At 48.7% G+C, this 24,264-nt stretch overlaps 1 protein-coding gene across 1 annotated transcript in view; it reads right to left on the reverse strand.

Moving 5' to 3' along the window:
• PITRM1 (pitrilysin metallopeptidase 1) overlaps positions 1–24,264 on the reverse strand; it is a 1,609,076-nt gene that overhangs the window by 344,633 nt on the left and 1,240,179 nt on the right. Inside the window, exon 23 of the mRNA XM_069648021.1 lies at positions 22,646–22,758. Coding sequence (XP_069504122.1) covers positions 22,646–22,758 — 113 coding nt within the window. The remainder of the gene's footprint in view (positions 1–22,645; positions 22,759–24,264) is intronic.

Here is a 24,264-nt window from a genome sequence, read left to right on the forward strand (position 1 = left end):
CAGTCCTTCTCCACGTGCGTCTTTTCCTCATGCACGCAGTAGAGGCAAAGGGAGTGTTCATCCTCCTTAAAGACATTCTGAAGCTGGCATCCAGGCAGACCCTGAACAGCTTTCCGGGCGTCGAGCTTCCCTTCTCCTGGGCCATGTCCGAGATGGGCCTGAGAAACTTCTGGAGTCCTCCAAAAGCGTGGCTCGACGAAATCTTCACCCTTGAGGGGCGTAGAAGAATCCGACACGGGTCCCCGTTGATCAGATAAAGAAACTGTGGAGCTTGAGGCTCTTTTGACCGAAAAAGAGAACATTTTCCTATGAAAAAAGCGCGAAAAAAGCACTAAAGCTTGAGAGCAATAGCACGAGGATCCCAACACTTGAACGTGCGGTAAAAATCTGAAGATGGCTGCCAGAGGCGGGGCTTAGGGAGATGGCAGTCATTGGCTGTGGTCAGTATGACACAGAGATCAGTGATTGGTTACTACTACGAAAGACAGATCAGAAACGATTTTTCTTTACCGAGGATTCCCAGCCTGACGACGGGGAATATTCATGAGCATGTGAATTCATGCCAGACCCCATGCTGGAGAAATAACTTAATTTGTGCATACTCTAACCTGTATTAAGGCTGATGTGTGTGCTTAACTGAACCCTTCACCAAGCTTGTGTCCTCCTAAGTCTAAGCCTTGCTGTTTATGGCCTCTCAGAATCTGCTCACAGGTGGATTCTGAACATCTATACCAAAATTGCCACAGACACCAGGTAGTTGTGATGTTCATTGATGCAATATATGTTTGATAATGTTTGAGGGTGTGGTTAAACCCGTTTGACAAAATCCATTTATGGATGAAGAATGTAGGAATATGCATTCTCAATTTGGAAAATCCAACATGACATTGAAGTATTTTGATGTGAAGTGTGTGCAACTGTCAGTACATTTTCTGTGGAGACCTCTTTAGCCTGAAAACATGATGAAAAACCCACTGGGTACTTCTGTGGCATTGGAATTCTTAGACAGGCAATAATATTACTATAGTAATCTACCACAATGAGGACGGAAGTCACTGGGTCTGCTTAGGGCAATTCTGTAATGAAATCCACTGATAGGAGATATTAGGGGGGTTAATGGAATCATTGCTCCCCTTATCTTTCCAAGTTTGTCCTTCAATTCTTTCACAACAAAACACATTCTTGCATGTACTTATGTACAGGTGCTTTATAAATGCCATATCGTATCATTCCATTACCTTCATATTGGCCTTTGTGGCGTCCCAGTACAAAAGGAACAGCCTCCTCTTTATGCGTCAATGCAATACTGTGAAGGACGTGTGGCACAATTCTATCAAAAGTTTTTGATCTGCGAGTGCTAAAACCACTGATTCGTGGTCAAAAGATAGTCCTAGCTCCTATATTCCTCGACTTTCAGAAACATACATTACCAGCTGATTGCGTTCGTCCTTTATTTCTCCCAATACCAGAGCAGTAACTAGGAATTGTGGTGCAAAATATATTAAAGTAGATATAACCACTTCTGTAACTTCATATTCGCAAGACATTGCATCTGGCTTGCTGTTCTTGGTGCCAGGAAGTGTGGCAAAGTCACCTGTTTTTCTCAGGAAGGGGATACCAGGTGGCTCTGGCGGTTTGGGGAAGCTACCAGCTTTGGGATGGGACCAATGGAGGTGTTAAATCCAGGATCACCAAAGTGCTGCATTAAAACGCTGCTAGACCACACAAACATTAGCTTAGCCTAAAACAAACTAGCAGGAGGTTTGTGGGCCAGCTTGCGTGGGTTGTGATTTGGTAGCTTGTGAACCAGCTAGTGATCCTCACCGCAGGCTCACCAACAGATTGGGGAGATCTAAAGGCTGACCAGTTGAGCTACCAATTGTAGACAAAGGGGACACTCATCTGAAGGGCAGAGGTAACACTGCAGGCCACCTTGACCATGCTGATTGTCTCCAGACTGGTGGCTGCTCAATTTGAGCCCTCTGCTTTCTTCATATGATTCACTTATATTATAAACAATATACTATTAACAAATACAAAGTCAAAGGAGAGATTTAACACACGAGTAGAAAGGAGGCATGGACTATTGTGTGTCCCTGGGATTAACCAATCATTTACTAAACAGGAACCTAAGGGGTTTAACCCAATACAAAAAGGTGGCAGAAGAGACGGGCTGTGAGGGAGTTAAGAAGGATGGTTGAAGATCTGGTACAGGAGAAAAAGAAAAGGAGCAAGGAGAGCAGACTGCTGGGCAGTGCAGTATTCTTGAAGAATGTTGCCAAAAGCTTAATGGGGCTCTATCAGGTCTTGCAAGGGTCAATGACAGTGAAAGAAAAGGAACCATTTGCAAGACTGCTGGGGCTATACACCAGAGTCTGGCAGGATTCTGAACACTCGGAGAGAAGAGCCTTCAGTGGGCTCTAACCTAGATGAAGGGCAGTGCAGTTGTGAAAGCAAAGTAGACAAGAGCACACAGCAGGTTCAAATCAAGAGCGTGACCCTTGGGTGGTGGTTTATGAGGATAGCTGCAGTCTGTAAATAACCCAGACAGAGGGTGAGATGGGATTGCTGTTGGTAATCGTTTTGAGTGTCCTGCAGAGCAAGTGGCAATTACAAGTTCTTAGACTCTTGAACGTTGTGGTGAAGCCTCCGTACCAACACATTTTTGACAAAGGCAACTCTTAGGCTATAGTTGTTCCCCATAGATCCTGGAGATGTCTGCCAAACTTCAGACCCGAAAGATAAAAGCTTAGGAAGGAGGAACAACCCCAAAAAGGAACATTGCAAACTTTGCCAGGAAGGGAGAGGTCAGGTTGAAGAACTGTGGAAAGAAAACCAATTCCTGTTCTATTATTTTCATCCTTCTGCCTCCTGTTCCAACTTGCATAGTGCAGTTAGGTTGGCTGTCCATTTTTATTTTCATTCAGCTTAGCAATGAGAGCATACATCTTTTCTAGCGAGAGGATCGCCCCTCAACCTGAGCAAACTGTAGTCTATGACTGCCGGATCGAATATCATGAATCCCATGTTGTTGACACTGCTTAAATGTTTCCTTTATAGTATGATAGTATGCCCTGCTCCATTCCTATTGCATGTTTCCCTTGGATTCCTTCGTAACATTCTCAATAAGGCTAACTTTGTTTATCCACTGTACCTACCTGTTTCTCCCCCCAGTTTCTGGTGAGCTCCAAAATCTTGTTCCATGTGTAGAAAAACCTCTTCTACATTGGATATTTAATTTCTCAGTTTAACAGAGAACCAAACCACCCCTTCCAATACCTTTACACCTACTGCCTTCACTCCTCCCTCCCAAACTGTTTTATCTCAATCCTCTCAGACTTTTGGAGCAGAGGAGGCAGGAAGCCTATCCTCTACCACTCTTCTTGGACTTTTCTTTCAACTCCACACTGTCTTTCTGTTCATTCTTCTTGAGTGTCATTTTATCTCCTTTTCAAAACTCTCTCTCCTACTTTCAGCGTATTAGTCACCTGGCCCTCTCTCATCTTATTGTGGAGATATTGACTGCATGCTGACATTACATTTTCCTCTTGTGCGAGTTTCCCTTGCAGTGACTTCAACCTTCATCTTTTCACTGCTGCTACTTCTCCTTTCCTTCGGATCACAGAATTTTCACTTGTATCACCTTCCCTCGCAGAAGACTCATGCCATCTATTATCACCCCATATCTACTTTTCCCTTTCTCATCACTAATCTGTCACTTTCAAAAAACACATTTCCTGCTACCCCTTGTCCTACCACTAGAGGTTTTTCACAACATGATAATTGTGGGTTCGCTATATCTTAATTTGTTGCAGATGACAACCACTCTCACCCTTCGCTTGCTGATTTAATGTTATTCTTCACCCAGTCTCCCCTTCTACTCTCCTGCTTTGATTGTGCTCTTGACTCTACCCAACCCCCCCGACCCCTGTTTTTTGTCTTTTGTTCCTTCATGTAAGCCTCCTGAAATTTTGGCTAATTCCTTCTCTGCAGACCAGTCAAGTAAAATGTGCTGAACGGCCTCAGTGATTTAGGCAGGTGCTGCATCCCTCTTGGCCAACTCTTTCCCTACAGACCGCACAGGTGCCCCTTCCAGACCTGAATGCTGTAAGCAGTAATCTACCCACTATGGACCTTGCTGCTGGCTCCTCTTCATTCTTGGTAGGACCATGACTTATTAAAAACTAAACGGTATTAACAATTCCTCAGTAATTGTCTCTCTTCTCCTCTCATCATTCATTTTCTCTCTAATAACCTGTTAGTTCCTTGCATTCCTTAACCCTACCCTATACTGATAAACCATGCTTCTTTTTTCCTTGCTCTTAAGTAGCTCCCTCTCCTGTTTTGCTCCCATTTCTGAGGCTTCACTAGGCACTTGCTGCAAAGAGCCAATCCTATTACTACTACCCCTCTTGATTCTCTACCTTCTGCTCTTATCGCCTCAATATTTTCTAGTTTTCTCCTTAGCTTATTGCGCTCAAGTTTCTTCTCTCCTCTAGACTTCTTCCTCTTTTTGAAAGGCTAAACACTATCCTGCCTATACTTAAAAAGAACACTCTTGATGCCTAATGTGGCGAACCAGAAGGAGTCTGACTCAAGGATATGACTCCAAGGGTGTTTATTTAACTTAAAATCAAACAATGCCCTTCTGTCCCTATTCCTAAAGGAATTTCTCCAGTTGTCAACGTAACTAAGGGTGCTCCTCTTTAGTAAAACAAAAAAATTGTCTTCAGTCCAAAACCTATTAACTATCTGGCCCTACCACTTTATGAAAAACAACATGCATATAAGCCAGAGGACTATGTCCTCTGCTCAGGATTATTCCTACCAGTCGCAATCCCAATTATCGTGTCCACAATTCATCAAAGAAAAAGTTATTCAGTCTTTCCTTGGACTCAAGGAACATATTAAATCTTTAAATAAACCAAATGTCTCTAGTTCTTTAAATGGAGGGATGATTCCCTTAATCCATCTCCAACAGTTGGGTTGCTCACTTTCTTGTTCTGATTGCAGCCAAAGGGAGTCTCCCAGTTCCCGTTGTTTCTTCTCTTGGCTAACTGATCCCTACAGGTTCCCCGTTACTTATAGCTTGCAACGTTACACTTATCATAACAGGGCTCTGTAGACCCCTCTGATCTGCTGACTTTCTTAGCTTTCTGGGCCGTCTTTTGAGCCTCTGCCAATGTCCAATACTCTGTTCCCAGGGCTCCCATAACCCTCTATGATTTTCTGTCTCTGGGGGTCGGACTGATCCGTACGTGGTTTTACTCTACTGATGCTTCTTACCTATTTTACGTTTTATTCGACTCACCTCCCTCCACCCTGGGCAACCCTGGTACCTCCACTGCCTTCAAAGGTGCTCCAGCGCGGTGGCGCCTATGAGGGACCGTTGTCATTCCTGCTCTCCTCTGCGTCTCCGCCAAATAAGCGTTAGGTCTGCCAGTTTTGGCGCTTTCTTTGGTGCTCGCACCAGGAACAAACAATCTGCTGCTTGGTTGCTCTCTTGTCTCTGCACTTGTTCGCAGGCCTCTGGCCCACCACGGCCACAGCGTGGCCATGCCAGCAGGTACTGCAGGGTTCTCCAGTCTAGGCCTCTGTTATTCTACTTCTCACTGCCGGCCTCCCAGCATCTCTCTTCCACGTCTTGGTCTCTCCACACCACCGCTATCTCCATGGTGCAGCGAGGCACAGCCCTTCTACGATGTTGTGTCATCATAGAATACCCACTGCGTAGAATTTGTCATTCCTCATTCACGATTGGTTGTTGCTCGACTGTCGTCGACGTACTCCAAGGGGGCGCGTTGCTTCTCATGAGATGGTGTGCTTTGGGTAATTTCAGCATTACCATGAGCCAAAGGTATGGAAGCAATGTCAGTACGTCAGTCTCTTCTATTCCCATGTCGACAAACAAGGCATTTCTTATAGGGAGTTCCTGATAGGAATGGGAGTCCTTGTCCCCTCGAAAGGAGTCACTCCCAGTAAAATCCTGCATCCTCAAACCCCTGGGGAGGGTTTTGCTTAGCGGGCTCACCTCCCTAGCCTCAAAAGGGGTTTCTCCACTCTGGGATGAATTCCCCAGATTTGTCACAATAGCCTCCTCTCAAACAGTCACCCTCTTCTCTCCAACTCCATAACCAGGATTCCCCAGTCTCAACTCTATCTTATCTCTCGCTCCTTCTCCCACTTCAATCTGGTTTCATTCTTGTCCGCTCAAAGGAAACTGCTCTTAGATATCACTAATTTTGACATTGCTGCCTCACTCTGAGCAGTCATCTAGCTGTTGTTTTTGGCATTCATATGTAGCTTTTCATACAATGAATCACTATTCTCTGAATCTTTGGATTTGCTTTCACTGGCTTTCTTCCAATGTTTCTACTTGCTACTACTCGGTCTTGGGCTGATGATCCTTCTTCCATTACGTTTTAGGTATTCCTCAAGGTTCAATTCTTGTCACTTTTATGCCGACAATGCTCAAATCTTTGTTTCTTTCACTGATCAAAGGCACACTTCTATTTGTTTGTCTTCCCACAAGCCCTGAATGCTGTGTCAATTCAGTCTATCCTAATTAATCCATGATTGTACTTGCTCCCTCATCTCACGGTCATCCCTGCCCACCATTTCTCTCATCTCTTCTCACCTTTTTCCTCTCACATTTATTCTCTAGCTCATTCCTGCCATTACCCAGCTTACAATACATGCATGAGTCATTCATTTCAGCCACCATGATTCTACTTCTTACCCTAATGTTTTCCAGACATGAGTGCTGCTGCTTTGTCTTTCGACGCCTGCCCCGGCGTTCTGTGTTACCTTCCCTAGACACTCTAAGTTGGCTTCTTTTCCTGCCAGTCTTTAGTTCTGCTACCTCTGCATTGTATTCAAACATATTAAAGGAGTTCTCCCGATTAACTTTCCTCTTGTCTCTTAACTATCCCCCTTGTACTCTTAAGTAATCCTCTCTTTCTGCTATGTGTTCCTCCCCAACCCCCTGTGCCAAGTCTACTCAGTTCCTTCTCTCTCCTTAACTCTGGAATTCTCTTCCCTACTTTCTTCATTCCGCCTTGATTTTTGTTTATTTTCACTCAACTTAAAACTCATCTTCTCTCATCTCAGAATCATTAAGGCTGTTACACCATGTGGATCGCTTTCGGTTTATTCATACATTTCATTGTTTGCACTGTTTTATGCAGTGCTTAGGCATAAGCGCTTATAAATTAGAATATATATATATACATAATATAACATAGGTTAAAAGTGAAGGAGTGATTTTATATGATCGCACTGAACACATCAGAAACAGCTCTATATTACAAAATGTATACAGAGCTTGGCAATAGAATTGGCATAATTCCGATGTTTCAGGATGGAGTTTCAGATCAATTTTGTTAAGATTGAGTGTTGTCCTTCAGGCAATGAAGTTGGCAAAAATGAGAATAGAAAATTAAAGTCTGAGCTGATCAATCTATGCAAAACTTGGTTGTGTTTGGCCGATCATGTTAACCCCAGTTCGATTTTATAGTGTGAATATCAATTACATGAAGTGCACATTTTTCAAGCTTAGTCCTGGGGATGCAGTGTCATGCTCACTTCTCGCCCTAGCAGTCTCGGGTCTCCCACCAGAGTCTGGCCTAATGCCCCCAGCAAACTAAAAAACAGTTTCTACTTTGAAAAGCGCGAGTCAACAGGCTTTGGACTGCCCTTCTCAAGTTCAGGGGTTCTGCATGTAGAAAAAAGTAATTGTCGATTTTGGAGGCCTTGTTGTCTCACAGCAGTCATAGCTACAACACGAGCTGGCTCTGGACAAGATGTCTCCCTTGCAAGGTCACAAACTGAGATACACAACTCAGTCTCCTCCTACCACTACCTCTCTTGCTCTTAGACAGCTCTCATCTGCAGTAAACGCACCAATTCTGTGAAACACTATCCCAACTCCATTGAAGCATAGTTGTGAGGTGCCCACAATGTTTGCGTAGTTCTAATTCCCCCTATAATAGCTAGACAGTCATTTGTTAGTTAGCCCTGGGGCATTGGATTGGTCAGAACAGTTTCATATCTCTTGCCACCTCCCCCAATGTGGTTCGTCTTGATTCATTATCACTCGAGTTTGTTGCAACTCCACCCCTCTCGCGATAGTCATGAATCGCATAAATGACCCCAGTACCTCTGGAAAGAGGGCTCCAAAGGGTCCGCTGTCAATCAGAACTGCCAAGGTGCCTGTGCAGGTTCATGGGCCAGCTCCACGCATGGCTCCTCCAAGTGTGTTGATGTGCATGAGGTCTGCAAGCACCTAAAACCCTTCCTCGCTGCTTGTCTACTCCACTTTTGTGATGCATAGGTGCATGGCTCCCCTTGAGTTGGCTTAATAGCCACCTACTCTACCTTGTACGAAAAGCCATCCTCTTTCCTGCCCAACCCGATCATATCCACTAGGCTTGCGCTACACAGGACTTCAATAAAGCGAACAATATGATATGGACTGGATACAGCTGCCGCTACAAGGGGTATTTCTCCAGCCAGGGCGCTGCTTGTTCGTCTGCCCATTTCTAGTAATGAGCATTCTCATATCCACACCAGGGTTTGACAGCACAATCATGCAGGAAACTCCCCATCTCAGCAAAATATAGGCAACTGTTTCATTGACCTTCGTGCCCCCTCTTCTGGAGTGATTGATGCTCCGGTACTTCCAATTGCATAACACTAGTGACTTTTCACTTCGTCTTAGTATGCATCCTCTACTTATGCAGACCTTATTTTGATCGATACAAAATACCTTCTTTTCAGAACTCCTTTCCCACTAAACTTTGATTGGAAGGGTACAATCCAGTATTCAGTTGATGTTATGAGGTGATATGCACCAAGTAACATTATTTTACAAAAAAACTCATTAGTTGCGTGCAACCAAAATCAAGAGTGATCCATCAAGTAAATACAGAAGCATATAACTTGTTCCAAACTTCCCCCAGTTCCTGAACCCTAAGAACTCTCACCCCCACAATTCCCCCCCCCCCCCCCCGCCCATGCCAACCTCCTCCAGGTCATGTTTACATAAAACAATAAGATCACAGAAGATGTGCAAATTAGGACTGAGGACCCATGGTACTACCCAAATACATCACTCCAACAAACATTACTGTGAAAACATACAATATCATTACTGCTCGAGTATTGAAATCTAACATTAGCCCCTCACTAGAGCCTCTCATCGGAGGGATACAACAGTCCTCTCAATAATGTACCCCATTCTGTCCTATTCTTATTCTCTGGATTCAGATCAACATACGTGGTGTGGTAGGTCAGGAAACTGACCAAATGGTGACATTTTTATTCAACTAAAAGAAAAAAGGCCCATCTATCCCTACAAAAAGGGTTAGACCTACATAACAAAAACTAACTAGGGTGGTAATCGGCAGTAGTGTAGTCCAAATCAACAGACCGTACTCTGTCCAAAAAACTATCTTATACTGACCCTACCACTAATCAAAACATCAAAAGAAAAGTGGTCAATGAGAAGTATTCCCTTCTCCTGGACAGGTTTCTCTATACTCAATATTCTATCATCAAATAGTTACTTTTGATTACATGAACCAGTTCCTTTAGTTCTTCTAGGGGCTCGTCCAAATGCTGGGTCTCCCCTGTTCCTTAAAACACAGTTCCGTGCTTTACCAAGCAAGGGTCTTCACCCGCATTCCTTTGGAATCTTGCCTCGTCCCTTTTTTACTTTCTATCCTTGGTTTGGTTTTTGAACCACTTTCTGGGCGGAATTAATTGTATTTCAAAGGATTCTTCACTAGCTTTATGATATTCATAATGACAGGGACAAGTATGAGGAGTCCTGCTGTACTCTTCCTCCTCTGTTCCCCTCCCAGGTCTCCCACCATGTTACCTTTGTTCTGTCGGGTTGGCGTCACTGGTTCTTCCTGTGGGATCGGGCTCTCTCTCGTAGCTCGAACACTTCTAACGTCTCTACTTCCTTCCTGTTTCAATGTGCGGCTCCGCGAAGCACATTCTACTGTAGCCTCAGCGTCATTTGAGGACCAGACGGTCCACCTCCTTTGGGTCATGCCACCAACCCGACTTTCCTTAGGCATACACGGATTGGCTCCCTGCAAGATGTCTCCTTCCCTTGTCAGTTGCCAAGCGTCCTCTTGACAAAGGACCTCACAGATTCTCCCGGTTTCTTGCTTTCTCCAGGTTTTAAATTCCTGGGGTTCACCAACATTGTGCATTGGTTCTTTTTTCCATTTTATCGTGACGTGCTAGGACCTCCCTAGCAAAGACCTGTAATCCTTTGTCTCTCTTCACTTCTCTTCTTTGTCCCAGTATTTATTTCCTGCACACTCTTCTTAGTATCCTCGCCTTTGTTGGTTAGTTTTTGAGATGTTGCAATAACAAACAGTGACTTGTTTGGCGTGGTTCTTATGAAGATCTCATGGTATTAGTGGCTCCTCATAAAGGGGCTTAGGGAGTTCCTAACACAAAATGGGAGTCCTTCTCCCCAAGAGGGGAGTCGTTCCCTGTGAGGTCCTCCTTACTGCCACCCCTAGGGGGAATTTTGCTTAGCCGGCTCACCTCCCTAGCCTCACAGGGAAGGGCTCCCCTGTGGGGAGAAGTGACACGATCCTGTGAATCGTCACAGTGGTTTCAATCCTAATCATTGCCGCTAACTCTGCATTCGCCCATTTAATAACGGCAGGTATCCAATATGTTATTCTAGGGCCAGAGGCAAACAACCATGACATGGCTATTCTCCGTTTGGCCAACACCAAGGCCAAATCAACCATTTTGTTTAGTTTCACCGGTTTCCTTTGGGGAAACTATCCCAGTAGGAATACCAGCGAGAAGTCTGCTACCTAAGAGGATCCCATATTAATCTTGGCCAATACACCCCCGCCCCCTGAAATGTCAGATTATTGGGCCGTGACATATCATGTGCAAATATTGGACCCCTTCGGTGCCGCATCTAGGGCACAAGTCAGGTTTTTTTGGGTTCATTTTGTGCATTCTCCTTGTGGTCAAGTTTGGCCTCTGCAAGAAATTTTACTGTACGAGCCTCAGCCTGGCATTTCTCAACACTGCTTTCGTGTATGTGCAGATTTGTTGCCACTCTTCTTCCTCAAACATTACGCCCAAGTCCCTCTCCCAGTCATCCTTATCTCCATCTCCCTATTGTCCAGTAAAGCGCTAAATCGTGGATATTAGTTTACCTCCATCTCCTAGAGCGTACATAGCTTCCAACAAAGGGGTTGGAGGTTCCTCCAAAAGCATTTTCCACAGCTCACATGCCCTGCCTGTTATGCCTACATAGAATAGGAATTAACCCCTGCTTAGTCCCATAGAGGTGCACATGTCAGGGAATAGCCTAAGGCACCCATCTTCAAACATATCCCCCTAATCTAGCCCTTCGCAGTCACTAAGGTACTTCCTACCCATGTTACAAGCGTGCAAACACAGGGGGAAATTAAGGGACTATGGATTCTCGCAGCCCACCCACCTCCATATGCTCCTGTTGAGATGCATCAGATATGGCCAACTTTCGTCCATAGCGGACAGCCGTAGGATAGCCTTGGTGTTATAGGACCGTAACAGCCAACAATCTCCATTCTAGTGCCTTGTCATCCAATAGACATTGTGCTACGAATTGTAATTGGGCCACCAAATAATGGGATTCAAAGTTGGTGACTTTTAATGCCCCCACCGCCAAAGTGGTATGGCTCTTGTAGGGTTGTCGCTGCCAAACGCCTACGGCCCTTTGCCCACAGGTTACTCTAATCACACTAATTTCCTAAAGGTGCTTTTAGGTATTTCATACGGGCAATTAGTGAATATAGTAGTCTCAGGAGGACCACCATCTTGGCCAACACAATCCTATCCATTACAGACAATGGCAGTTTGTTCCAGAACAACGCTGATCTCTCCACGCCCTCAATAGCCTTCAAGGTGTTAAGACAGTGTGTCCTGGAAGTCTCTCTGTGTTTTGATACTGAGATAAAAACGCATCCCACTCAAAGACCAACAGTAATCTGGGCATTTCAAAAGTGCAGAGCTGGATCATAAAAGCCAAAGGGAAGACGCAGGATTTACTTTTACTGATCCGTATCCAAGTCGAAACCACAATTGTCAAGGAACTCCACAGCAAAGGCACATTCTCACCCAGATCCCAGACATACAAGAGTATGTCATCTGCATTCAACAAGACTACATCTGTCTCACCGTCAACTGTTAACCCGGTCGCCAGCGTGTCCCTACGAAGCAAACATGCAAAAGGATCCAAGGCTGGCAAAAAAAGGATAGGTGATGACGGGCATCCCGGTCTCATTCCCTTCCCCACTACCCAACTCTCTGAGACCCTCTTCCCAGCCCTCACACACACTGTAACAGAGGTGTAAAGCAATTCAATCCATCCTGTAACTGTGGGGCCTTCTCAAAATGTATGCAGGACAGCCCACATCCAACCCCTGGACAGATTTGAATGCTTTCTCAGCATCAAGCGAGATTATTGCAGCCTTCAGAGCTGTGTATTGAGTGTGTGTAATAACATGGTGCAGGCATCTCAAATTGTGTGACGTAGTCTTGCCAGTCATGAAGCCCGCCTGGTCGGGGTGAACCAGATGCAATACTACCTTTTGTAATTGCGTTGCTAACAGGGCACTAAGGACTTTCACGTCAGTGATCAACATGGATAACAGGAAATAGGATCCCATAGGAAAACACAGACTTTGCAGGATGCTGAAAAACACCCATTTATTGGACATTTCCCAGCAGTGTGCCCGAATAACACACTGTTTCTAAAAGGGTGAACGAGGGACTATAGTTCAGCTATCTGTCCAACGCTAAGTGTGGATATATCTATTAATTGGAGTGTTGCCTTCATTTCCCGTAGACACCCTTCAGTATTATCAGTTTACAGATTAAAATACAACTCTGCAAAAGCCTCATTTATTTCCCATTGTGTATGGCCCTCAGGCCTTCCAACCTTTACGGTTTGAAGCAATCACCAGATGTTGCTCTTCATTTCAGATGAGCCACGAAAACAATCTACCAGCCTTGTCACCCTCCCTCTGTAATTTACTCACGTGTGTGCTGTAATCATTTTTTCCCAATTTCATCCAACCCGCCAAACATTTCACTCTCGGTGCACCAAGTTCGCTCACCTTCCACCAAAGGACCCTTTTCCGCACACTCCTGTAATTTTATGGATCTTTCAGTGTCCTCCAGTGATAGAGAGGCCCGAACACGACATGTAACCGACAGACAAATCCCCCTTCACAACCTTAAAGGCACCCATTAGACACCATACCCTCATTTATCTCAGAGTTGTCTTCTATTTTAATGTCCAGCATTGCCCTTATGAGCAGCGTCTCTCAGCCCTTCTGCTCTCAGTCTCCATAGTGGGACACCGGCACCATGTTCATACAATTGAATCCTCAGCAGTACTGGTGACTGTATCAAAAGTGGCCTCTCAACATATTCCACACCGCCACACGTTATGATCTCTTTGATCATAAAGAAGAATGTATTCTTGTATACACCTCATGCAGCCCACACTAAAAAGAATATCATGTCCATTTGGGTTCCTCGCTCTCCAAACAACCAGAAGCCCAAAACTAGCCAGCATTTCTTGCAATGAATGCAACATTCTGGATCTAGTACTAGTTGTAACAGACCGATCAAGATCCAGGTCCGGCATGCAGTTGGCGTTGTTGCCCCAGAGCCAGATGGCCTGTCGATATATATACTACAGCGTATCAAGATCTCGGGGAAGAACTTGCTTGCATTCACATTGGGTGCCTATGTATTTATAAGACATCTCCCTGCCCACCAAGGAACACAGAAAAACCACGCATCTCCTAGCATTGTCCTGGTGAACTGTATTGACCGTGGGCGGGACATCACCTGCTATCCATATCGGGACTCCTAGCATTCACAGATTAACACAATCCATATCCCTGCCCCCCACCCCATTTTTGATCAAAGCTGCAAGTCTATCAATGAGAAGATGCGTCTCCTGTAGGAATGCAATACCAATGCCGCCTTTCCAGGTACACTTGGATGCTACATCTTAAAATACCAGTTCAAGCCAAGTACATGCCATGACATATTTAACCACCCCGCCATCACAACTAATCAGCCAGAGATACCAGCCCATCCCAATCAACCCATAACGCTGTAGGTCAATCCGCCTTTGATGCAAGCGCACGGTCCACTCCCATCTTTGTATATATCAGCAGGTCTCCATGGCCTTTCCTCTGTACCCCCATTCCCCCTCCATATCGAAAACCATAAGTGAACTAGTGTAGCCAAAACCAAGCTACAATGTTCTCAACAGCTAGCAGCCATCCAAGAGGCCCCAGGCTCAAAGAAAAAGGTTCGGGCCCAACAGCACACCAAGCAGGGAGTAGAGGACCCAACCAGTCGGGGAACCAGCCACCAGGCAAAGTACTGTATTATTCTTCTGATGGTTGCATCCAAAGTCTAAAATGTCAGCCACTGCGCATATGAACTCACGCCTCATCAGTCTGTCCTTTCAAGTCTGACATGTGCATGGATTCCACACAGAGGGTCCACCTTCAGGGGGATTACCAGGACCACTTTTCAGGTGGGCAGATCCATGGTCACTAAGTCCAGTGTGTATTTCCCCTGCATCCTTGACATCTTTTTTCTTTGTGCAATCAGTCCAGTTCTGCCATCCCACAAAAATCGAATTCTTTTACCCTTTTTCTGGGACTCCACATTCATACTCTCCTCTGCGTCATCTGGGCGAGTGCCACACGTCGCTGATGCCAGACTCCTAGGTGTGTCAAAAAATAGGGCCTTGCTGTTATGCAGGACCTTCAGTTTTGCAGGGAATAAAACAATGCAACAAATGTGTGCACATCGCAGCAGGATCATGACCCTCTCAAAAGCCCTATGGTCTGACTCGACTCCAGAAAAACTGGTAATCTGCTCTCACCACCACAGATATTCCTGCCATCACGGGCATGCCTGAGTATTAGTTCCTTATCCTTTAAGTTTAAGATCCTTGCTATAGTCGCATGTGGGGGGACACCCCAGGGGCGCTCTTCTCATCAAGGAATGTTACGCTCTCTCCACCAGGAAGCACTCTGACAATATCAGGAACTACTGATTGCAGCAAAAGGTAGTTGGTGGTATGGAACAAGTTACTTACCTCTAACTGTTGTTTTCCAGCATGGGTCTGGCATGGATTCACATGCTCATGAATATTCCCCGTCGTCAGGCTGGGAATCCTCGGTAAAGAAAAAATCAGTATCAGTTTCGTTTCTGATCTGTCTTTCGTAGTAGTAAACAATCACTGATCTCTGCGTCATACTGACCACAGCCAATGACTGCCATCTCCCTAAGCCCCGCCTCTGGCAGCCATCTTCAGATTTGGTAGCACGTGAAGTGGCAGTATGACCAAGTGAAGAGCCGCAGAGGGGTAGGCGGGAGGGTTCACATGTGAATCCATGCCAGACCCATGCTGGAGAACAACAGTTACAGGTAAGTAACTTGTTCCTTCTCCAGCATGGGGTCTGGCATGGATTCACATGCTCATGAATATAAGAATACATAGCAGTACAAACATGCACAACCATGGGAGGTGGCAAAGGCTCAACATTAAGCAATACAACAACTCAACATTAAGCATCTCTTACCTCCTCACCAGGCTCACCTTAAGCGAACAGGTTGCGCAGCACTGCTTGGCCGACCCTGGACTCCTCCCTGGAATCCCGATCGACGTAGTAGAATCTCGTGAAGGTGTGCGTCGACCTCCACGTAGCAGCCCTGCAGATGTCCAGCAGGGGCACACCAGATAGGAACGCCGTAGTAGCAGCGATCGCTCTGGTCGAATGGGCTCTCGGACGGCCAGGCAGCGGTCGGTTAGCCAACCGGTGGCAGTGCATGATGCAGCCGGAGAGCCATCTGGAAATAGAACACTTCGAGAGAGCCTTCCCTTGATTCACAGACCCAAAGTTCACAAACAGCTGTGATGTCCTCCGAAAACTCTTCGTGCGGTCCACGTAGAACTTCAGCACTCTAGCCACATTCAGCGAGTGCAAAGTCCTCTCGGCCGGAGACAAAGGAGACGGGAAGAAAACAGGTAACACCAGGGGCTCGTTAAGATGGAAGTCCGACGGCACCTTGGGCATAAAGGAGGGGTGCGTCCTAAGCACCACCCTCGAGGCATGGAAAGTCAAGTACGATGCTTTGCAGGATAGGGCCTGGATCTCTCCCACTGGTCGTGCGGAGGTAATGGCAACCAGGAATGCAGTCTTCCACGACACAAACTTCATTGGTGCGGAGTGCATCGGCTCGAATGGGGGCCCCATGAGCCTAGTCAGCACCACGTTAAGTTCCCACGCCGGGGCCTTCACCGGTGGGAACGACCGGAACAGTCCTTTCATAAACTCTTTCACCAGTCGATGGGACCACAGGGACGTCCGTCCTGTGGTTCTGGTATATCTGGAGATCGGCGCCAGATGAATCTTTATGGAGGCATGGGCTAGCCCAGCCTTTGCCAGCGATAGCAGGTACGGCAGCACCTGAGGGGCCGTAATCCGTAGGGGATTGATCTTCTGTGCTCGGCACCAGATAGAGAACCTCTTCCACTTGTGACCGTAGCATTTGAGAGTCGAGGACGCCCTGGCCTTTGCAAGAACTTCTCTGCAGTCGGCCGGGTATATCGTACCCTCCAAACTCTAGCGTTGCAGGAGCCAAGCCTGCAGGTTCAGCGACGCCGGGTCGTGGTGGAAGATGGCGCCTCCTTCTCTGGAGAGAAGATCCGCGTCCGCCGACAGCTTGATGGATGGGGACGTTGACAAGTCCAGAAGGTCTGGCAAAACCAGATCTGCCTCGGCCACGCCGGTGCGACAAGGATCATCCTGCACTGGGACCTCTTGAGCTGGTTGATGAGTCGAAGCAGCAACGGCAACGGAGGGAACGCATACAGGTATAGGCCGTCCCAGGGGAACGAGAACGCATCGCCCATGCTTCTCGGCTTGGGAAACCTGCTGGCGAACCTCTGGCACTTCGAGTTCGTCGCTGTTGCGAACAGGTCGATTTGGGGTTTGCCCCATCGTCGGAAGAGTTGATCCACCTGATCCTGGCGCAGCTCCCACTCGTGACACGCGCGCAGCTCCCTGCTGAGCGAGTCAGCGATGGTGTTTCTTTCTCCTGCCAGGTGGAAGGGGACCAGGAACATCCCCTGGGCGACCGCCCAGTGCCACAGATCCTGTGCCTCTTTGGATAGGGCTGGGGATCTGGTACCTCCCTGCTTCTCTATGTAAAACATTGTCGTGGTGTTGTCCGTGAAGATCCGCACCACCTTGCCCTTGAGCGACGGGAGGAACGATTTGAGAGCCCAGAACACGGCTCGGAGTTCCAGGATGTTGATGTGCAGGAGCTTCTCCTCTGGGAGCCAGAGGCCTCTTGCGTGGAGATCTCCGGTGTGGGTGCCCCAACCTTCCAGGGAAGCGTCCGTCGTCACCGTCTCCTGGTACGCCAGCGTCTGAAAGTCCTTTCCCGCCGTGAGGTGCGCTCGAACGCCCCACCACTGAATCGCCCGCCGGAACACCTCGTTGAGGGGGACCCTGTCTTCGAAGGTGCCCGTCGCCTGCGTCCAACGGGCGTCGAGAAATTCTTGAAGAGGGCGCATCCGTAGTCTGCATAGGCACACCAGGTAGATGCAAGAGGACATCATCCCCAGGAGGGACTTGATGGACCTCACGCTGGCCACGTCCGTGGCTAGCAGGCGCTGCACTTTGCCCAGAATGTTCTTTGTCCGTTCTTCCGACGGTGCCGCCAGGCTCCTCACTGTATCGAGCTTTGCTCCCAGAAACAGGGCCACCTGCGACGGCACCAGGTGGGACTTTGGGTAATTTATGGCGAATCCCAGGTCTGTGAGTAGCTGGACGGTCCTCGCAGTGTGTTCGACGGCGAGTTCCCTCGTCCTTGAGCGGATGAGCCAGTCGTCCAGGTAGGGGTAGACGTGAATCCCCTGCAGGCGCAGCCGCGCCGCCACAGGTGCTAGGCACTTGGTAAAGACCCTGGGGGCCGACTTCAATCCGAACGGCAGTGCTCTGAATTGGTAGTGGCGTCCCTGGACGACGAACCTGAGGAACTTTTGGTGACTTCTGAGGATGGGAACGTGGAAGTATGCATCCTCCAGGTCCAGCGATGATAGGAAGTCGCCTTCCTCCAGCTGTCCCAGCACGTGCTGGAGGGTGACCATCCTGAACTTTTGTGACCTGATGTATTTGTTCAAACAACGAAGGTCCAGGATGGGGCGCCAGCCGTCCGTCTTCTTCCTGATGAAGAAGTACCTTGAGTACACCACGGAGCCCCGGAGCCTCTTCGGGACGGGCTCGATGGCGCCTTTCCTGAGCATCGCCTGTACTTCCAACAGCAGTTGCGGGATGTGATTTTCCTTCCTGGCCACAGGTGGAATGTGAGGGCACTTCTTCAGGAATTCGATAGAGTGTCCTCTTGCCAGGGTATCCAGCACCCAATGATCGGTGGAGATGGACTTCCACATGCCGACGAACTTCGTCAGCCGGCCTCCCACCGGGGTACTTCGGTGGGGGCCCGAGGCCACGGCCGGTTCAGTCCTGCTTGGAGGTGGTGGCCTTGCCGCCCTGGCCACCTTGCCGACGGCGGCGAGGCGCTCCCTGCTTGCCGCGACCCCTGTAGGCCTCCTGAGACGAGGAGCGTGCCGCCTGGCGGTAGGACGAGCCACCGCTGGATCCCTTGGAGGCCCCCTGTCTGCCTCCGGAGCTTCCGAAAGGGCCATCGTTGCTGAAGGGCTCCTAGGGCGCGGGCCGTCTCCGTGTCCGTCTTTATGGCTTGGAGGGATTCGTCCACCGCCTTCCCGAACAAGTTGCTGCCGTCGAACGGCATGTCCAAACACCCTGGTCTGGACGTCCTGACGGAAGTCGGTCGCCCGAAGCCAACCCCGTCGTCGTAGGCAAACTCCGTTGCCCAGCTGGCGGAACCCGGTATCGGCAATATCGGTTGCCACCGTTATGGCATGGTCCGACGCCACCTCGCCTTCTTGAAGTATTTCCAGGGCCTCGGACCTCTTGTCGTCCGGTAGGAAGTCCAATAAGGGGGCCAGCTTAAACCAGAGCTCCCTGTCGTAACGGGCCACGGTCGCCAGGGCGTTGGCCTCTTTGATCGTCGTCGCCGCCGCCGAAATGACCCGTCGCCCCATGGCGTCCAACTTCTTTCCCTCGCCGTCCGGAGGGGAATTCGACGTTGAGGCTCCTGACCCCGCCGCTTTCTTCTTCGCCGCCGCCGAGACGACCGATTCTGGCGTTGGTTGGGCCCTGAGGCACAGGGGAGCGGTCTCGGGGACCCGGTACTTCTTCTCGTACCGGTCCCGTTTGGCTGGTGCCGTGGAGGGGTTCTTGAGTACCGACAGGCCCTCCTCCCAGATGTCATCGATTAGAGGCACCGCAATGACAGTCTTCCTCTTGGCCTCCCGGCGCTGATAGAGGAAACCTTCCTTTTTCTGCTCCTCCGGGCAGAGCTGGAACAATTCGGACGCCCAGGCGATCATGGCGTGGAATGAGCCAATCTCGTCGGGCGGAGATGCCCGTGCGACGGGAGACCCGTTCCGTCGGCGTCGCCCTCAGAACCCGTCGTCGAGCCCACCGCACCCTCATCTCCCGACTCGTGGGAGGATGAGGAGGGAACTGCAGGCCTTACGGGGGCGAGCGGAGGAGAGGGTTGAGTCCTCCGTCGTTTGTTCTGAGGACTTCCCGACGGGCCAGGTTGCGGGTCCTCCGGCCTGGGCCGTGGTAATCTCGTCCTTATCTCAGAGCATAAGGACTGGATCGCAAACAAAATGGCCGCCGAGCTATCCTGAGGCCTAGGTTCCAGCTGCGCCGGAAGGGAAGGCTGCTCTTCCTCGCCACCGTCGCCTTCCACTTATCTCCCGAGGATCTTCCTTGCGGGACCGAACCTTCTCGAATTGTACTTCGAGATTCCTCGCGACCTCGGTCAGTTCCCCCTCCGAGGCTGACTCCGAGCGCGAGGAGGGTACCGTGCCCCCCCCCCTGTTCCATCATGGGGGCCATGATGATGGGCTGAAAAGAGGATTCCCTTCCTAGCGGCAGGTAAACTCTAGTCCCGGAGGCAGTCTCCGCTGGCGGGGTCTCTGCCGGCTTGGCCAGAGTCGCCGCAATCACCTCGATAGAGGCCTTTGCCTGCTGGGTAGGGGCCTTCACCACCTTAGGTGCGTCCTGGGCCTTCTCCTTAGGACGAGGGGCGACACCTCGCTACCCCTCTCCCCGAGATCGGACGGGGCTCATCCCGAAGCTTACCCGGGGTCTCGGACTTCCTCTTCCCCGAACCAGAGCGGTGGCTCGTGGTTGACGGTGCCGGGTAAGGTGCGCCCCGCCTGGCGACCGAAGAGCCCGAACTTTCGGCGCTCCCGGAGCCAGCAGACTCACGACGCTTGGCCTGGTGTTGGGCCCCCATCGCCGGGGCGCCCGCACAGGACTTAGAAGCCCGCTCGGACCCTTTCTTCTTCTTCTTCTCACCCGGCGAGCCCTTCTCCAACGAGCTGGCGAGACGAGATCGACGGTCCCTCATGGTCCGCTCCGACAAGTTCTTGCAGAACTGGCAGTCCTTCTCTACATGAGTCTTGTCCCTATGAATACAGTAGAGGCATCGCAAATGTTCGTCCTCTTAAACACATTCTGCAGCCCGCATCCAGGGCAGCTGCGAAACAGCTTGGGTCCGGGTGACGAACTCGCATCCTGGGCCATCTCGAAGTAGGCCGCGAATCTTCTGGAATCCTCCAAGAGGTTGAGCGACGAAATCTTCACCCTTGAGGGGCGTAGGAAAATCCCGCAACGGGTACCCGTTAACGGGAGTAGAAACGGTGGAGCTTGAGGCTCGATTAACCGAAAAAAAGTGAAAATTCACCTGAAAAAGTGCGAAACACGCAGTAAAAGCTCGAGAACTAAGCACGAGGACTCCCAACACTTGAACGTGCGGTAAAAATCTGAAGATGGCTGCCAGAGGCGGGGCTTAGGGAGATGGCAGTCATTGGCTGTGGTCAGTATGACACAGAGATCGGTGATTGGTTACTACTACGAAAGACAGATCAGAAACGAAACTGATACTGATTTTTTCTTTACCGAGGATTCCCAGCCTGACGATGGGGAATATTCATGAGCATGTGAATCCATGCCAGACCCCATGCTGGAGAACCTCACCTTCCTCGCCTTCCGGCAGACTCTATGCAGATGTTATTTCTTTGCTCCTTACTTTCTGCGTCTTCAACTCTGCTTTCCAGTTCTGTGGTGTGTTCCTGGAGTTCCTTCACCTGTTTCTGCAACAAAGTAGGTGCCCAGACCCTTCAGCAATGCTCCTGGTTGTTCACTTTATCCAAAAGATTGCACAGGTCCTAGCGCAGAAGGGACACATCTGTCCTCACTTACCCCATTTTGGGCTCCAGGGATGTTCTCAGAGCTGCAATCGTCTCCACTATCACTCCATCCTGACTATCCTGTCGATCTGTTCCCTTCAGGTGAGACTCCAGCAAGCCTGGATTCACAAGCGAAGGGGGTCTCTTCTGTAACAGCGCATTTTCTACATATTTGTCCATCTTGGTCTATTTGCTGTGCAGGCCTGCTTTCCCAGGCATTGCAGTATTTACAAAAGGAATGGGAGGCAGTCTCCCAGGATCTAAGACCATCTTCAGGAATCTCGCCAAACGTCACAACCATCAGCGCAGAGGCACTAACACTGGGTGAGGCAAGATGGGTACACAGGTCAGCGCATCCGTGATTGTGGGATATGGATAAAACAAAGAAAGCATCCACACTCCTTCACCCACACATCACAAATCACTGTTGTCCCAGTAGAGCTGAATCAAGATCGCTCCCCCACTTCAGGTCTCATCAGCCACGATACCGTTGCACCAGATCTCTAGGAGGCCTCTACTCCCCTCACATTCAACCGCTCTCCAATTTTGCAGCCACTGATCCCAATCATCATCCGCACAACAGCTCGCAGGGTCCCGCTTTGTGCCAACTTTCAGTACCCCTAATGCTTCGCCACTCACGTTCACATTGTGTTGTGCCGTGGCCATTTTAGCTGGAGCGCTGAGCAACCCACGCAATCTATGCACATGCTCATTAAAGGACTTTAGGAGAAGGGACCTAAAACAAGAAGGGCTGCAGTCATTCATCTTGACTATTCTGGGATCAGGGGAGGAATACAACTAGATGCCCTTCGCCAAAGTGTTATGACCTTCCATATGAAACTTAGAGCCAAGCTAAAAGACGGCACTCTCTCTGCTGTCTCTTAACCCTAGTATGCATTTTCTCGCACAAAGTGACTCCTTTAGACTTACCCTGGTGTAGACCATAAAGGCATATCAGGGATGCCCCTGGTAGTGCATTCACCTGAAAAAAATCCACTCCGACAAGGGCCCTTATTAAAAGTAGTCTTCTCATCTATCTGATAAAGGGCAGGAAATTTGTTTCCCCAAAGGTAATCGTCAAAAAGGTTCAACCAAACTTAAAGCAATCTGGCTGAAAGAGAACAGCACATAAAACAAAGTGCACTGAGTGATTAGGCTTCAGGCAAGGCAATCCATTTTCATTATGGGCAGCTTAGGCAAACAAGATTTTCCTACCTTGCAAAGTCTGGGTTTGAATATGGAACAGTTCGAATACATTCACCAACATAATTCACTGGGAATGGAAGGGAGAAATGAGTTTTCATCTGGCATGGCTTGAAGGTAGGGTCCTGTAAAAAGGAATATAGAGTAAAAAAATAAGCATTACATACAATAACATCTGAATTCATCCAAACTTTGTATTAAAATGCTATGTGACAGTGTTACATTTGAAGGGCAAGTTGGGATGGACCAGGAGGTTCTCAGGTAGGGGCAGCCACCCACTATGTGAAGCAACACCTGCAGGTTAAATAGGGTGGATCTCCAGAACCTCTCTCCGCTCCGAAAGCCTAACATATCAAAGAATACCAATGCAGGTAAAAGACCACACGTGGCGAGCAAGTGAGCATGTTCAGAGGGCAAGCCAGATGTTTGCAGACCATAGTAACACATATAACCTTAATTATGGCATTATGCAATGGGGCAAACAGGTAGCTCATGAGCCAGTTCACGCAGATCGCACACTGTGGCATGCAGTAGCAACTTGCGAACCATTAGTATTTCACTTACTACACCCACCACAGGCTAGAGACAGCAGGGAGATCAGACCATATGGACAAAGTAGCACGAAGTGGAATCGACCATCGAGACGAGGGATCCAGACCGTGAAGCCCCACGGCTGCCATGATGATATATTCACCTAGATATGGTTGCAACAATAGTCAAACTCTCTTCCACAACTCCCCTTGCAATCATGGTAAGCCACACTACATTCATACGAGAAAGGAAGATGGAACCAGAGCCATGATCAATCTATTGCCCCAGGGTCAACTAGGAAACAACTCAACCAATCCCTGGCCATTTTTGGGGAAGTTAGGATTGCTAAAACAGTATAAAATGAGAGAAGAAGGAAGGTGAATAAATTACCTTCAGTAATGTTCTTTCAGGAGGACAATTCCTTTCATAGACGACGAAGCAGTTAGTACATTAAAACCTTCAGCCATTACCATAGCGACATTCAGCTCCATCCATGACCACCTCCTCTCGTTGGTTCGGTCTTGTGCAGAGGCAGCACGACCGGCAAAGCCGTAAAACAGAATTTGGCTTGGTCATTTGTCAATGTACATAGGAGGATAGTTCTATTAGTGGGAAATGCGAGAGGCCGATGAGGAATCCGTGGAAGGAATTGTGTGTGCCAACCACAAAGAACATCACTGGGCACATTCCCCCGACAGATTCCTTATCTTTGGAAGATTCCCAAACCCATACAATATCCCAAGTGGACGGTATGGAATTATCTTTTCTTTTTAAATTAGCATAGTTTGAAGGAAGGATTTTCCTACAGCGGCATCATCCTTGAAAACTGAATCAAGCAAATAATGCTTACAGAAGGAGTGAAGGGATGCCCAAGTAGCTGCACCACATGTCTGCGAAGGGCACACCTCTTTACAAAGCAAATGTTGCTCCTAGCGCCTTCATGGAATGTGCTCTTAGGTGGGGCTGATTTTCTATACTCTGGCCTGGTGGAGAGTTGTATAGAATGCCAACCACTGGCATAACAGGGCCCCCTGCATCCCCTGCGGTGCAGGGGGCCCCGCTAGCACATGTCCTGGGAGAGGGCCCCACTTGGAAAACAA

This window comes from Ambystoma mexicanum, chromosome 2q, assembly GCF_040938575.1.
Source record: "Ambystoma mexicanum isolate Mex_15411 chromosome 2q, UKY_AmexF1_1, whole genome shotgun sequence".
NCBI classification, from domain to species: Eukaryota; Metazoa; Chordata; class Amphibia; order Caudata; family Ambystomatidae; genus Ambystoma; species Ambystoma mexicanum.